A 17,205-nucleotide genomic window follows, 5' to 3' on the forward strand; every position below is an offset into this window, starting at 1 on the left:
TAATGAAAGGGGAGACAGGCGTGTAAGAAATACAGAAAGTTCGTTGAGAAATATTAAAAGAGAAAACGATACGCTGTAAACATTATGGAAAATCAAAAGGGGTTAAAGGGAGTAGAAATGAAAGAGTGTAGAAATACAAAGGAACTTGTGAGGGGAGGGGTATTAGTATTAGAAGAAAATGATAAAAAAGGAGGAACAGAAAGTAAGAGACATAACAATGGCAAATATATAATGAAAAGAAGTTTGACATAGACGGGATGGTTTAACTAGAGAGAATGAGCAAAAGGGGGGGGTGGATAAAAAAAATGCAGAAAAGCGAAACATTTAGGAAATGACAGGCGAAGCCTGAGAAACAAATGAGAAGAAAAGGGAAATGAGACGAGGAGGTAATAAAAAAAAAGAGCTCAGAAGATGTAAGGAACGAAACCAACTAAATGATTAGAAGTAAAGTGTGGAAAAAACACGAAATTAGAAGAAGTGAAGAAGAAAAGGGACAGAAAGCAGAGGGGCGAGCGGCTGGTGGGACGCGGGATGTTGTGCTTGGCAGCGGCCCCCGTGGGAGGCAGACACCGGCTTCTTGTTTCCCCTCCTCCTCCTCCCCGGTGCCTCCCTCTTTCTTCCGAGGCCGCCGCGCAGTTTCCTGCCTTCCAACGGGAGTGAAGGAGAGCGAGAGGAGGACCAGGGCCAGCCCCCGGCGCCGCCCGCCATCTGGAGGAGAGGGGCATGTCCGAGGGGGCGCGAAGAGCAGCGCGCCCATCAGCAGCCGCGGCGGCGCCCTCGGCCCGCCCCTCCGCCCCCCGGCAGGCCGAGGCAGGAAGCAGCGCCGCGCTGCAGCCGCAGCAGCGCACACCCTCCGCCGCCGAGGGTAGCACCGGCAGCGCCGCGCAGCGCCCCCCGCACTGGCCGCTGCCCCGCGCAGGGTGCAGCCACCCCTGGTCCTCCAACCTCCTGCGCTCCGCCGCCCCGCACAGGGCGCTGCTGCTGGCCGCCAGCCTCCTCCCGCGTCCGCGCCGGGCCCCCCTCCCCGCCATGGAGGATGGAGCCTCCCCGACCGCCGGCTGCTTCAGGAGGATCACCGACTGCTTCGTGAGCACAAGTAAGTGTCAGGCTGTGTGTGCGAGGTTTGAAGGGCTGTACTCCTGCCAGCACGCACGTGTTGGGCACTTACGGTGCAGGCTTACTCTACGGAGCAAGAGTGACTTTCCGCGGGCGAGAGCGTCTCCAAAATCTTTATCGCAGTTCAGTTATTCTCTCTGCCTCCCCCTTTCACCATAATAAGTCTTGTTGTGCGCTCCAGTGCCTCAAGCTCTATACTGTCCGGATCTCGACTCGCCACATACTATGACTTCCTCCCGCTGTTAGTAAGCGTGTAGTCCGTTTCCACACTGGCCTTTACACTCTCCGCTAGAACTCGTGATCAGAGTTCGCCTGAGTGTGTGTTTCTCGAGGACATGCCGAGTACCGCACGCCCTGGACGTTAATATTAGTTTACAACTTTGCAGGGGGTTTGGAATAAGTGACAGCTGTCAGTGCATAAAGTACTGTATGGTCAGGTCTACCTCCCAAACTCCTTCCCTCGGACATAAGTGAATGCAGATAACGTGTTTCCTGAAGTGCAACCTCCGAATAAGGGAGGCGACAGGATGCAATATTGTTTCTCCAAAGAGCACTTGGAGGAAAAAAGTACTTTGTATCTAGTTGTAGTGTATTGAAACGCTCGATGTTAGCTTCGGTAAGACGGATACCACGATTTCTTTTCAATCAATAGAAACTTTATTCGGTTTTAAGAACACTTCAAATAATACAAGATTATATTTGACTTTAGATAAAATAAACATATCTATTTAGACCATACTAGATCATAACTTCACAAAACTATAATCACTAGGTAGTTATAAATGTAAAACAAACTCCATAAGTTATAGACATCATTATTTAAAATACAAGAGTGAAAGGACATATGAGTTAACATTAAATATTATAAAAGGAATATCCAGCAGATAAAATCTATATAAAACAATATGACCAGGTCACAATCCCATATGAATTATACAAAGGCATGCGTGTCATAGAAGTCTTAAGACATCATCTTTGAGCGATTGAACCAAACGTTCAGCAGAACACGTCTCACTGCAAAGACAATCGGGTCAGAGGTATCTGTTTTTAGAGTTCTATATGCAATCAAAAAACGCCTAATTTTAAAATGGAAAGAGATTGTGTGTATTCAGCACTTGCGAGGAAATTATTATGTGGTGCAGAAGAAAAGAACATGTTCTTTTGTTTCAGGCACTAAGCCACATGCTGGGCTCTTACCTGATGCGTGCTCTCCATTACAATCACCAAAGGTCCTTAGAGGCAAGTAGCCCACACGAAATCTCAGGTACAGACTCTTTGAAATGGCAATGAAATCATATATTGAAATAATTAATTACAATTTAGGACAAGACTTAAAACTCAGATATTGACTAGTCGAACATCCTGCATTTGTGCTCAAGGTATATTGGTCATACACAAATTCCCAGTATATTTAACTTTCACAATAGGTATCACTGCCTTGCTTATCTCCTCCGGGTGATCCCATAAATGGGGCAGGCCAAATAACCTAAACCATGATGCCACGTGTTTCAGCCAGGGAATCTTTTTGCCATTATTCATCCTCAACAACTCCTTCAGAGCCTCCCGATACTAGAGTAGCGCCCTTGTGGACCATATTCGTAACCAGTGCACCAGACACTTTATTGAGGCAATATATGCAGTTCTTTTGATGCCTGCATCGAAAAATGGGTGGGATAGTGGGGTACTGTTGGTAACCGAAACAAGAGACCTTGCAAAATTATTCTCCCCTACTACCAATGCTTTAATGTCGGCATATCCCCATAGAGTGAGAACCTAAAGACTTGGTCACAAGTACTTGTTTATGCACGGAAACCTGCCTGGAGAGGTGAAAGAATGCAGCTTGGATCCATTCCTGCCTGTCCAATACTTGTTTTGATTTTTTTTTTTGTGTGCAAGTTGTCAATTAGACTAATGGGCCTGTAGTTCACTGGACTAGAAGCGTCTCCTTTCTTACACACTGCAATAATCTCTGGCCCGCTCCAAGAGCTGGGAATTTCTCCACCTGCAGTGACGACCGACATTTGATATAATATTAATGTGTGGTGCCCAGATTAGGGGCTCTGATTTGAAGAGGTCACCAGGAATATGATCAGAGCCAGGAGCTTTTGCTGATTTTAATCGTTTAACAGCCATGCATGTGTCTTCAAGACTGTAAGCTACTTCAACATCTGTAGATGTGTCATAGAGAAGAGTGTTTAGTGCTATGCGCCTGGGTATAATAGCAGTAGTATTATCTTTGGCATAAAGTGCAGAAAAGTGATCAACCCACTTCTCTATCTGAATATGATAGCTAGGGGTGCTAATGCTGCCCAAACCTCCATGGGAAACCGTAATTCTTTTGTTATGTGAAATATTGATGTATCTTCCAAAACACTTCCATTTGTTTGTAGGCTTACACGTAGACTGAAGTTTGTCCTCACACCGCCAGCGTTTATTGTTCATTAGATCTCCCTGGCTGCCCTAATGCCAGGTGCACCGTCCGCATGCTCTCTGTCCTGAGAGATTCTGAGAGCACTGTGGAGATTTCAAATGGCAGCCCCCCTCTCGCCCACCTGACTGTCCTAGGATGGGAATGGGGGCGTTTTCAAGGTGAGAGAGCCCATTGAAATCTCTGGTAGGCATGTTGTTGGGAGGGTGAAGAGGAGTCCAAGGAGGTCAACACCCTCCAAATAAGGTTCAGTTTCTAGGTATGCCCTCAGAGACTCTACCGCCTCGTTGTAAGGCCATAGAGCATCTCTAGGCTGCTCTAGTGTTTCAACAAAAATGTTTATTTTACACAAAATAAAATTGTAAAACTGTTTAGTATAAAATCAAGTAAGAAATAAAAAGGGAAGTGTGGCAAAATGGTACAGGTAAAACAGGAAAAAACGACACTGGCCTTTTTGTACATCAGTCTACCCACCACACCGTCATATTTTGGAATGTTCCCTCATGAATTTGGAGCTGGTCCAGCTTCCTCCATTCAAGTCTATGTTCAAGGCCCACCACTTAATCCCTGAGGCTGAACTGCACTGGCTATCACCCTCTACCTCTCCTAGACCCTGGACTGCCCATTCATTACTCAGTATATAACAATATTTATATATGTCATATCTGGTCACTGTGGTGTCTCAAACCTCCACAAATTATGTTGCCCAACTATGCCAGTACCTAACCACTTTGCCTCAAAGTTCCCACGTGCTGTCTTGTTACGGACCAAGTGTCTTCAAAATGAATTACTTTGTACACAAATGACAGAGAGAATTGAGCTCTCAGTTGCTCGTTCCATTAGATATGGTCACATTGCTAATCTTTGCACTCTTGGCAATACATGTGTGGCTCTAGAAAAATAGTCACTCCCGTTTAAGATAGCGAGAAGATTCAAGGACTGATCTTTGAGCCTTCTGTTCATACTTTATCTTAGCAGTTCAAAAGAGTCTGCTGGTGAGATAAAAAGCAACAAAGCTCCAAGTCTGTTAGTTGGGCAATTTGCTGTAATCCCGATTGTGAAATGCTACGCAATGACATTTGATTTCATATTGGAGTAACCTGTGATCCTGCCCAGAATGCATGTGGTGTTATTAAAAAGAAGAAGAAAAAAAAGCCTCCGTATACTTTGCCAGATGTCACTTTCCACATCAAGGTCCTGTCGTATTTGGAGCGTGGGTGTTTTGTGCTGCAAACTTCATACCAAGTGATCAGTAGAGAAATATTTTCTTATTCATGCTGCTCATCCAAATAGGTGTGGGACTGGGTGTCCAATATTGGTCTTGCAGGGTTGAAACCAGTGCCAAATTTCAAGCGAATCATTGACTATGCGTATTACTCCTGGTTAGTGTCAATGTGTGTAAATTTGGGTTGTTGTGAACATTTTTGTCTGGATCAAGTCCTTTCAGGCCAACATTAGACACCCCTAGTGTGGGGGATCAATTCTTCCCTCCAACCTTTATGAAACTTGGCTCCCTCACATTCACCCATGGGTAGTGATGTTAATGCATATTTTATTTGACACAGTTGCAGTTTATACCTAGTGGTGGAAGTGAGAGGACAGTTTTACTGCCCACTGGTTCTTGGATGTAGATGGTATCATTATCATGTTTTAAGCATAAATCCTTATATACTGTTGATACTTTACTGCATTTAAAACGTTAGGACTGCCTGTCTTGTGAATATAGTTGGCGGTGAGACAGGCTTTAGGTTGATCAATTGTTTTAACTTACTCTCTTGGTGCTACATATCTCGAGAATATCAGTGAGGAAAGATGTCTTGAAAATTTAAGGAGTGAAAGTGCATACGGTGGATAGTTATTTTATAATAGATTGAAATGTGCATAGAGAGAAATATATTGGCATCAAATTGCCAAGCAAGGAACTTTGCACATGCAATATTATTATGTTTGGCAATGCTATCAGATATGGCTAGCATTTTCAGACATTTTGTTTTGTTGTTGTCTTAAAATGCTGGCTGACCTTGCCTTTATTCCCAAAGCTCATGTTATGGGCACTGTTTTACAAACTACCATTAATCTATTGGAGGTGGGGTTATTGGTTCAGCCCTTCATCTTCCATTATTTCAATTTGTTCCCCTAGTCAAACATTTCATTTTGGACTTTGCATTTGTGTTTTGCATGACCTCAGCCATAACTGCGGCTAGTTCTTGGCTTGATAGCCCATTTTTCTCCCAGTACATTAGGGCAATACTACTTTTTCACTAGCTAATCTTATATTTGACTTCAGTACATATTTTTTGTGGTGATTGGACTGCTTTGTGGACTATTATTTGTAGCCAGAATGGAATTATTTTCAAATCGAGGGTGCTTTCTCAAGATAAGTAATGGTTTGGTGGATAGATGTGTTTTATAGGGTGGGTTGGGCAATGTGTATTTTTTTGTAGTGGGTACCATCCCTGCCTTGAATCCAACCATATTTTAGTTTTGTTTTTCTCTTACTCATGTTCTGTATATGTTATCAATTCCCTTTTAATATCTGGTTGGAGAAAATTCTAATTTGCACTCATTGTGTGTTGTTGTGCTGTATCTGGCTTTGCTATGTATAGCACAGTCCGAGAAAGAAACTGTATCTTAAGTTTGCTTTCACTTAGTATTGGCTTGCACATTTATTGGCGTTAAATAATTTTCTTTTTAAAATGTACAGTCTGGGAGTAGTTTGACATGCAAACATTTCAGAACTTCATCTTTAGAAAGGTTAGATCCCTTTAAGATTCCCAATACAGCACATTTTACTAACTTATCTCCCATAATTCACCATGACTACATCTCCCACCTTCTTGTATTTCCAAGTTTTTCGACCTCCGGTATCTATTACATTCGTGTTTTCAGAGTTCCTTAGTCATACGTGGTCCAAAAGACTACTACTGAACAGATCACGTATCCTGTCTTTCCACATTGGTATGAGTAACTCCTTAAATCTGTTTTCACCTTTGAATCTTATTTCGATTACGATGCTACAGTTAACCTGGCTTACCCCTATTACATATTCCTTTGAAACATTCCATGGTATTTTGGCACAGTGGTACCTGATGTGCATTGTTAAGGACTGCTTGCTCTCTTTGCACCCTGTGGGGCTGCTTGGAACAACCCCATCTTCCCTATCCGTAAGCTTGTTTAGAACATCCAAGTATTTAGACAGTGCTGCGTTCTTGTGTTTCCTCAATATTTACTGGAGTTGTTTTTTTTTTTACCCATCTCTTAGCACGCTAAACCATGCAAGGATGTAGGGGTTTGGTGCTCTCAGGCCTGCATCAAGGCAAACAAAAAAATCTGCTGGGACAGAGCGATCACATTGGACCATCACACTGACCCCTCCTAAATAAACAACATAAGCTGAGCATAATGTTTCTCAAGTGTGTAGAAAGTTGATACATTTACCCCAAATCAAGTACCGTCGACAAAAAAGTATGTAAGTTTATGAGAAAATCTTAAGTTGAAAGAATATCTCAGGAAGGGGAATACCAGAGCATGACTTGATGGTTTCAGGCAGTGAGGGCAAAGAGCATGGGGCAAAACTACTGCAAATGCAGGGGAATAATGGCAAAGCTTAGATCTCATGGCAAATTATGGAGCTAAAACACCCTGTTGCAACCAACACTGGCTCTACATTTACACTTGTGAAAAGAAAATGCACAGCAACTTCTGCAAACTGATTTGTTACCTCGTTGGCTCCGGTTATCCTTTTGTTTGACTTTTTAAGCAAGCAGATAGTAGAGCAAACAGCTGGTGGTAAAACTTTGGGCAAAATGGAAACAAGCCAGGCTTCAGCTCTGCTCCTAAATAGTTTTGGTACCAAAGATAGCACAAGTGCTGCAGGTGCTGTTTTATCACTACCGTACAGGCCTACGTTACCCAGTAACTCCTGAAAGGCAGTCTCTGTCTTTGTGTTTCTCTTTTGGCAGACCAAGGAAGAAAGAGTTAATAAAAAGGCTCCTCAACCGGAGCAGTACTATACAACAAAAGCATTTGAGTATGGATGGTGACACTTACTTGGTACTGTTTCACACGCTTACATCCATGCATTCGACCCTAAAATGTTGAACTATCTAATAGAAAAAGTGCAAAGCAAACAGGACAAAGCACTTCCTGCTTGTGCTAACTGTATATGAATATTCAGTGTTCCCATTTTACTACAATTTTAGGGCCAAGTTTAAAGGCACTTAGGAGTACATAAGAGTCCTATAGGAGAACTACTTTAGGCACTCCACAATGCCTTTGCGACTAGTGTGTGTCTGTGAGCTGTTATTTATTTGCTTGCCTATGTCCCGGACTAATTGGTGGTGTTGTAGTCCTAGAAGTGGTGTTAAGTGGTATGCTATCTTCTTTACCACAAAACTCCTGTTGTTGCTTGGGTGGTGTGGGGTGATCTTGGATGAGTCAAAGGGGGCTAGTTGTGGTCCAAGAATTACCCTCTTGATTTTTCCATACTGCCTTATTTGGAAGCTAGGGAGTCCCTCACTATCCTTGTGTTGGAAGCAAAGTGTTGCTTGGCTGTTCTTTTCAAGTTGAAATGATTTCTTGAGTTAACTGTGAAAGAATGTTCTGCTGATCCAGGTACTATTTGGCTACAGGCCTGGGTGCATGTCTAATGCCTAAACCCTTGACACGACGAAGAGGCAGACTGTCTTTCAATCTGTAATGCCTCTGATCTCATGCTGTACTCGAACTAAAGTGAAGGTTTGAGGCTGCTACTGCCCTTTATTTATTTATTTATTTTTATTTTATGTAAAAGGTTTTATATAGTGCTGGCTGGACCCGAGGGTATTAGCGCGCTTTATATGGTTATTAATTGCAATAAAGCAAAATATTACAATGAGGTAGTATTAAAAAACCAACTGTAGAAAGCAGCATAAATATTACGCAATCAAAATACAAAAGTTGCAGTGGGCTACCGCCAATCCTGAGAGATTAGGCTGGTGAGAGAGGGAAATGATGGAAACGAGAGAGGTAGGGTAAAGGAATGGGGAGAGACTAGGGAGGAGGGTAGGTTAAGGCAAATTCATACCGTAATACATGGATAATTAATTGTAATGTAAAATGGATTACAATGAGGTAGTACTCAAAACCCATCCGAAACACTAAAAGCAACTCCAGATTTACACAATCAAATAGCATGTATTGCAATGGGCTACAGCAAGTCCTGAGAGATTAGCCTAGCATGGGAGGGAAAGGATGGAGAAGAGGGTGGAAGGGTATGGGAATGGGACGAGGCTGGGGGGTGGGGGGTTGGGGAGTTAAGGCAATACCAAGTGGGAAGTAGCAGGTCCTATGGGAGAGGCTAATGGGAGGAGTATGTGGGCGACGGAAGATAAGAGAGGGGTAGGAGGTCAGGGTGGGGTGAGTGTTCAGGGAAGGGATTAAGGACCCCAGTATTTGTTGAGCAGGAGAAGCGTGAGGTCTTTTTCTTTAAGCTGACGTTAGAGGGGTTGCAATGAAGATCTTTAGGGAGAGAGTTCCAGATGTTAGCCGCGTTCCCGGAAAAGGAGCGAGATAGTGTGATTTTCTTGTTTAACAGAGGAGGGACAAGAGCGAGGGTGTTGGAACTCCTCAATGATCTATAGAGCAGCCAGCTTTGTGAAGTTTATCAGAGAGGTACTGCGGGAGCGTTGATGCAGGGCTTTGTGCGTAATGCTAACTGTCTTGTTGGAAGCTCTACCTTCAACGGGCAGCCAATTGAGGGCTTTACGGGTAGGGGAGATGTGAACGAACCGTTTGAGGTTGGTAATGAACCTAGCAGCCAGGTTCAGAACAGATTTGATTGGGGCTAGGTAGGTTTTAGGGGTTCCAGCGAGGATGGCGTTACCATAGTCTATTTTCGACAAGACCAGCGATTGGACTACTAATTTAAAGTTGTCCGCAGGAATGAAGGGTTTTATTTCCTTGAGGTGATGGAGTGTGAAGATAGTGCTTTTGGCAGAATTTTTTATGTGGGGGATAAGAGTAAGGTTTTGATCATTGTTAAAACTGAGGGATTTAACTGAGTTTGATTTAGTGAGAGAGCAGTTGAGTGCGGTAAGGTCCGAGATCCAGGATAGGATGGGGATCAAATTGTTCTTAGGGGAGAAAAGAATGATTTTGGTCTTTTTTGGGTTGAGTTTGAGGTGGTTGTAGTGGAACCAGGATTGAATCTTACTCAAGGCATCATTGAGGTGCAGAACATCTGAGCGGGATTGAATCTTATAGAAAAAGTTAAGTGTCATCGGCATATAGGTGGTAATTGATTCCCGCTTGTTTAAGGGTGAGTGGTTCCATGAAGAGATTAAAAAGAGAGGGGGAGAGGATAGAGCCCTGAAGGACCCCTAGGGAGACGGGAAGAGGTTTGGAAAGGCAGTCACAGATTTTAATTTGCTGTGTTCTGTGTTGGAAAAAGGAGGTGAACCATTTAAGGACTGAACCGTTGAGGCCAAAGCGATCTTTTAGTGTGTTAAGTAGAGTAGAGTGGTTGACAGTGTCGAAAGCAGCGGAGAGCTCAAGGAGAATGAGAAGGGAGGATTCGCCTTTGTCGAGGGCGTGATGGATGTCATCAATTATGTTTAGCTTTGCCATTTCTGTACTACAGCCCTTTCTGAAGCCTGATTGGAAAGAGTCTAAAAGATTGCATGAACCAATGTGTCTATCTAGTTGGAGCAGGGTGCATTTTTCAAGGGTTTTTGAGAGAAGGGGAAGGTTAGAGATAGGACAAAGGTTATTTAGGTCATTAGGGTCACCAGCAGGATTTTTGAGGATGGGAGTGATTTGTCCCAATTGGAGGGAAGCAGGGACACAACCCGAGTTAAAGGAGGAGTTGATGATAGAAGTCCAATAGGGGGCAATGATATGTTTTAGATCTAGGACAAGGTTGGAAGGGAGAGGGTCTTTAGTGTGAGATGACGGTTTAAGTCCGGAAATGACGTTAAGGACATCAAGAATGCTGCATTCTGACCAGATTGACAGGATAATTAATGGCAATGGAAAAAATGTGCATCAAATCATACAGAAAAGGCGGCACACCACAGATTATTTGCCTTTTTCTGGTCCCTATTTTTGGTGGACCTAGAACTATGTGCACTGAACAGTTCCTGTGCTTCCACTTTAAACCTGGTTGAATTGGCTTACCAAAACGGACATATTAATTTGCATACAAGACCCTAGAATATGGTGTCGCAAATGCACCCAGGGTTTTGCAGTTATATGCTACCTGTGTACTGCAGCACCCATTTAAATATCCACAGAGTAGGCCTGAAAAACACGGCTTATGGTGTACCATGTGTAGCCTGACTGCAGCAGCCTAAAATCTGCTGTTAAAGTAGCCTTTTTTACATGTGGGAAACCATGCTTTTAATCATGAAGTCATCCTTAAGTACACCTTGTTGTCCACAAGAGGGTGCCTGATATTTAAAAGAGGAATATGTGCGAAACAAAAGTTGCATGTTCCTCCTATGACTGGCCCCAACCCTATTTTCATTGACAGGGCTGTAGCTGTATCTTAGAAAATGTCAAAGTGTAGATTATACACTTGAGCAGTAACTTGTAGCAGGGCACTACTACCAAAGTCATACAAAGACAATTTTCAATATTTAGTAAAGTTTTGAATTTTTCACAAATATGTAGGAAAAATAACTTTTAGAAAGGCACCCTTTTCCTTTCTGACCCCCGAAGTAGGCTTATTAGCAGTAGCCATCAATAGCACTTCACATTTAACCTATTTACATTCATCAGTGGAATTAATCCAATGTAGACTAACAGTGAAAGTTCATTTACTTTTTATTTTGCATTTTTGACATTTTTTCTTCTCATATATTTCATTTTGTAATACTTTTTCATCATTATAATGATTAAGACTTATACATAGATTCCACAGACAATACTACGATTAAAATTGAACCAGAACAGTACAAAAAACAATTAAGCATTTGACCGCACACTTGCCAGTAACGATCTCTCACTCATATGCCGCACTTATCTACCCTCCATTTGCACAATTCCTTAAACCACAAGAACAGTAATCTTCAACAACAACAAAAGTGATCAATCTTCTTCAGCCTTCCATTGATGCATCTTTAGCTGGGCTATTCAGACAATATTGGACAACATAATTTTCAGTGGAATTCCGACTTTTTCAACCACCTTCCTCAGGACTTGTAGCTCTTACTCTTTTTTTTATATATAATTAACCATAGCCTAGTGATAGTTGGTCTACCACAGCTTGACTTTATTGAGGTATGAAAATTGTTCCTAGTGCAGAATCAGTGGCCTGTGTGTAATGAGGCGTTTTTCTTTCTCTTACTGGCAGACCAGTCAGGATGGGCTCATGAACCTTACTAACCTTTAAAGGGCCTGCCCTTTGACAACAAAGTATAAAGGGAGGCCTAGAGAAGGTAAACTTTTGTTCCCTCAGCCATATTGGCTCTAAGTCCTGTGGGATGCAAGCTACCACATAACCACTTTTCAGCAACCTAAAAGGGCGAAGCTACTAGTTTCCCTGGTGAGATCTCTGGGCAGGCACAGAGGCTCTGCACAAGAGAGAAAAGGTTTTTCCATCTTGGATTTTAGGAGTAAGGTGGCGTTGCTTGCAGTAGGACAAACAGGAACTGCTGAAAGTAGGTTGGGTTGCATAGGGGAAACTTTACCCCATTGGTTAGGGAGAAGTCACCCCCACCTCCGAACAGCTAGTGCCAGTCATAAATGTCAAAACCAAAGGCCGGTCATAAATGTAGCTTCTTCCTCAGAACAATTTCTCGAGCTGTGGATCCTCCCATCCCAAAGAATAATTCACTTTCTTACAAAATATATCTGGTTTCATTGTATATAAATGTACCATATTGCATGTGTAATCTGGTTACCACCCATGATGAGAAATTGAAACGCAGTACGACAGGAGTGGGAAAACTGCAGGATTCGTTTCCAGGAATGCTGTAAACCAGTGACACTCAAACTGTGGCCCTCCTGACCTTTGGATGTACGTCATTACGACGCACACTTTTACAACGCGTTCCATTACAACGCAAGTCGTTACAACGACTTGCGTTGGGGGGGCGCAAATAAAAAAATTTTTATTTACTATTCCAACACCAGTCCCCGTGGATAGTAGGGAAGGTGTTGGGATAGTAAATTAAATGATTTACTATCCTTGAGCGCCCCCCAGCGCAATTTGTTGTAACAACTTTCGTTGTTATGACCGGGTCGTAATGGAACGGCGTTGTAATGGTTGCTTCGTAAACGTCGCATACCCTGACCTTTAGGTGCGGCCCACCGGTCAGCAGCAGCATTGGGCTGCTGTTTACTTCAATAAGCCCTAACATTGAGAAGATGTTAAATAAACAGACAAACATTTGTTTTCAGGTTAAAGTTATAGAAATGATGTAACTAAGGTTTGCTGCACCAATCAACTTTGGGAACACTTTAATTTTTAAAGACTTCTTGTAACAAACCTATGAAAATATGATAAAGCTTCTTCAAAATTCTAAAAGTGTATTTCATTAACATGCAGCTCACCTAAGTACATCAGATTATATCAGTGCATTGACACGTGTTTTAAAAAAAATGATATTTTTCGAACATGAATTTAAGAAACATTCATGCTTCCTTCAACCCACACTGACAACAATCGCATTAGTGAGCTAAGAGGCAAGTTACTTGTTAGGTGCACTCTTTGGGTGTACTGGGTGGCTATTACATAAGTACAACATTACAGTTTATTAAATCATACACAAGAGAAGGTTTCGTACAGCGCACGACATGTAGTCACTAAGTCACGTATTTCAAGGCCCTCATATGCGATAATGAAGAAAAAGAAGTTAAAGTGAAATTAAACAATTGCCTAAAATCACACAAAGTGGGAAAGCCAGGATTGATCCCAAGTTTTCTGGTTTCACATTATGCAAATCACCCACTAAATGTGCACGCTTCACTTCCACTAACACCCACCTTACAGTCCTCACCACCACCACCCTCTCTCCCTGACACCGCCACCTTGCTGACATCAATGCAGCCCTCGGTCACACCACAGACCAAACTTTTTTTACCTTGGGAAAGTTTTGGTGAGTTTTTTTCTCCACCTGTGAGCTACATTAATATAAATAGAATAATGAGGAACAAGAAATGGGGCAAGTCTTGGAGGAGACCCAGGCAGTTATGTGCACAGTAGTAAAACATACACTTTAACTCCCTGGCACTTACTCACCGTTCTTTCACTCTGTCGTTATTCAGCCTGTCTCGCAGCTCATTTGAGAAATGTACTACCAGTCGACAGAGCGCTCTGCTGGCACAATAAAGCAGTGAGAACTTGAAGCATCATTGCTGCCATTGTCTGGGCACCCATTTCTCTCAAGGACCAACCATGTGTGGTACCACCTTCCCAAATCAACTGCACGGGTCGAATTCTAGCAAAATGAGTCAACTACGTAGACAGACTAGGTAGACCAATCCTTATGTGAGTGGAAAGAAGAAAAATGCACTTTTTTTTCTGTTTAACTGTCTGTGCTTTTTGTCAGTTGTCCCAGGAACTGATGGAACCCACTGACTAGAGCGCATCGTGTAGATGGTGAACATGAAGTCGTGTGTCCATTTGTCCTGGTCCCCGTGTTCCTGGGTGCATGCCCTGCACGCATGTTTTAGGAGGAGAGATTCTATGATCTTTCGTATTGGTTTTTGTGAAGATGAAAGGTCCTCTCTGACGTCTCCTGACTTTTTTTTACGCAGTGTTTTGGGCGGCGCGCCTGGCGAGGTCCTAGCACGAGACCAGCATTATTAGATATTTTACTGAATTACCGAGCCGTGGCGCCGTAGAGGGCTCAGCTGTCCATAAAACATGTCATTATGGAAGCGTCTCTTATTCTAACCCCGTGTGTGACGTGCTCTCTCTGAAAATATCAGCGGACGGAACCATAACAATGAGAGAGCGGGAGGCAGCACGTGCCGCCTCGAGGCAAAACTTTGTTCAGGGGACGTAAGAAGCCAAGGCGTGGGACTGGAGGAGCCTGTGTTGGGTAATTGTCGCAAACAAGGTCGTCAGCGAGGCCACGAGGTGTTGAGAGATGAATGGCCTTGTTTTTGCAACGCTGAAACTCTGTTGCTTTTTACCCACATTTTAAAAATGGCGGTCTCGCTTGCGTGTTCCTCTGACCCCTGCTCTCTTGTATTATCGACGAGTTGACGCTGTGTGCTTCGTCTCCATTGCCATTCCAGTCAAGCCCATTTTAAGCACTTAACTCGGATTCAGTATTTATAAGTAATTACGCTAGATGCTATTACCGGCGTACGTTTGGTTGGAGATGTGTGTGATTGGTGCATGATTTATGTTTAATTAGCGGCTTAAGTCCTGGCACGTGGTCTGGTCACATTGCTACGAACTTGATACTGCTAGTACGCATGCAGTGTTAATAGAGGTATGTGAAAGGAAAATGGCAAACTTCATGCAGTGTTTAATCTTCGTGTAGATAGATACATAAATAAGCTCAAACTGGCTATTCGGGGCTGTACCACATTCGGTGTCCGAGCAGGTGGACAGGTGCTGTACCCCTCAGAATTTGTAAACAAGTTCTCTCGAAAAAGAAGTAATGCCGCACTCCAAGGTTGTAAATGCGTGAAGGATTTATTTAGTTGTGAGGTGTCTCGGTGTTCATTGACTTTCTATAATCAATCGTCATCACGCTGCAAACACGCACTTGATTCTTGATATCAATCACTAGCTGCATCAGTCTATACTCCCGTCTCTTCCCTGTATTGGGTAAACTACTCTCCCTAGTGCCTGCACTGGGTAAACTACTCCCCCTTGTTCCTTAACAGCCACTGGCTTAGCCAGGTCTGGGCTTGAAACCTGTTTTGCCTGATCTTAAGATGCCCGCTTCTGTGACCCGTGCCTATCCCTCAAGATGGACTGTCTGTTAGGGTGCTTGCTGTCTGTCTTCGCTTGGTAGTACAGAGTTGCCCGTTTCATTGAAAATTTACTAAACATTGACATTACAAAAGATATCTAAACCCGTTTGTACAAAATGACGGTGTGGGATTCACTGGGTTTGCGTTGGAAAGTTCCTGAAAGCAGCACAAAGTTACACACCTCCCCACACACACATCCCCACACACACACATCCCCACACACACACATCCCACACACACACACACATCCCCACACACACACACACATCCCCACACACACACACACATCCCCACACACACACACACATCCCCACACACACACACACATCCCCACACACACACACATCCCCACACACACATCCCCACACACACATCCCCACACACACATCCCCACACACACATCCCCACACACACATCCCCACACACACATCCCCACACACACATCCCCACACACACATCCCCACACACACACACACACCCCCCACACAACCCCCCCCACACACAACCCCCCCACCCCCCACCCCCCACCCCACCCCCCACACCCCCACCCCACACAACCCCCCACACCCCCACCCCACACACACCCCCACCCCACACACACCCCCACCCCACACACACCCCACCCCACACACACCCCCACCCCACACACACCCCCACCCCACACACACCCACACCCACACACACCCACACACACCCACTAACACCCACACACACCCCCACCCCCACACCCACCCCCACCCCACACACAACCCTACACACACCCACCCCCACACCCCCCCACACACCCCCCCACCCCCCCCGACACCCCCTCCCACACACCCCCTCCCACACACCCCCTCCCACACACCCCCTCCCACACACCCCCTCCCACACACCCCCTCCCACACAACCCCCCCACACAACCCCCCCCACACACAACCCCCACACACAACCCCTACACACAACCCCTACACCCACCCCACACACCCACCCCACACACCCACCCCACACACCCACCCCACACACCCACCCCACACACCCACCCACCCCCACACCCACCCCCACACCCACCCACAACCCCACACACACAACCCCACACACACAACCCCACACACACAACCCCACACACACAACCCCACACACACAACCCCACACACACACAACCCCACACACACAACCCCACACACACAACCCCACACACACAACCCCACACACACAACCCCACACACCCACCCCCACCCCCACCCACCCCCACACCCCTCACACCCCCCACACACCCCCACACACCCACACACACCCCCACACACCCCCACACACCCACCCCCACACCCCTCCACACCCCCTCCACACCCCCTCCCACACACCCCCTCCCACACACCCCCTCCCACACACCCCCTCCCACACACCCCCTCCCACACACCCCCTCCCACACACCCCCTCCCACACACCCCCTCCCACACACCCCCTCCCACATACCCCCTCCCGCCCCCCCTCCCACACACCCCCTCCCACACACCCCCTCCCACACACCCCCTCCCACACACAACCCCCCCACACAACCCCCCCACACAACCCCCCCACACAACCCCCCCACACAACCCCCCACACACAACCCCTACACAACCCCCCACACATACGACCCCCCACACAACCCACCACACACACAACCCCACACACACAACCCCACACACACAACCCCACACACCCACCCCCACCCCCACCCACCCCCACACCCCTCACACCCCCCACACCCCCCACACACCCAC

The 17,205-nt window shown here is 45.2% G+C and overlaps 1 protein-coding gene across 3 annotated transcripts in view; it reads left to right on the top strand.

The window, feature by feature from the left end:
• Positions 1–723: 723 nt before the first annotated feature.
• The window catches only part of PDE10A (phosphodiesterase 10A), a 1,305,213-nt gene continuing 1,288,731 nt past the window's right edge, over positions 724–17,205 (top strand). For all 3 annotated transcript variants that reach the window (XM_078648625.1, XM_078648626.1, XM_078648627.1), the window contains exon 1: positions 724–1,096. In XM_078648625.1, coding sequence (XP_078504751.1) covers positions 724–1,096 — 373 coding nt within the window. The remainder of the gene's footprint in view (positions 1,097–17,205) is intronic.

Source organism: Lissotriton helveticus, chromosome 6 (genome assembly GCF_964261635.1).
Source record: "Lissotriton helveticus chromosome 6, aLisHel1.1, whole genome shotgun sequence".
NCBI classification, from domain to species: domain Eukaryota; kingdom Metazoa; phylum Chordata; class Amphibia; order Caudata; family Salamandridae; genus Lissotriton; species Lissotriton helveticus.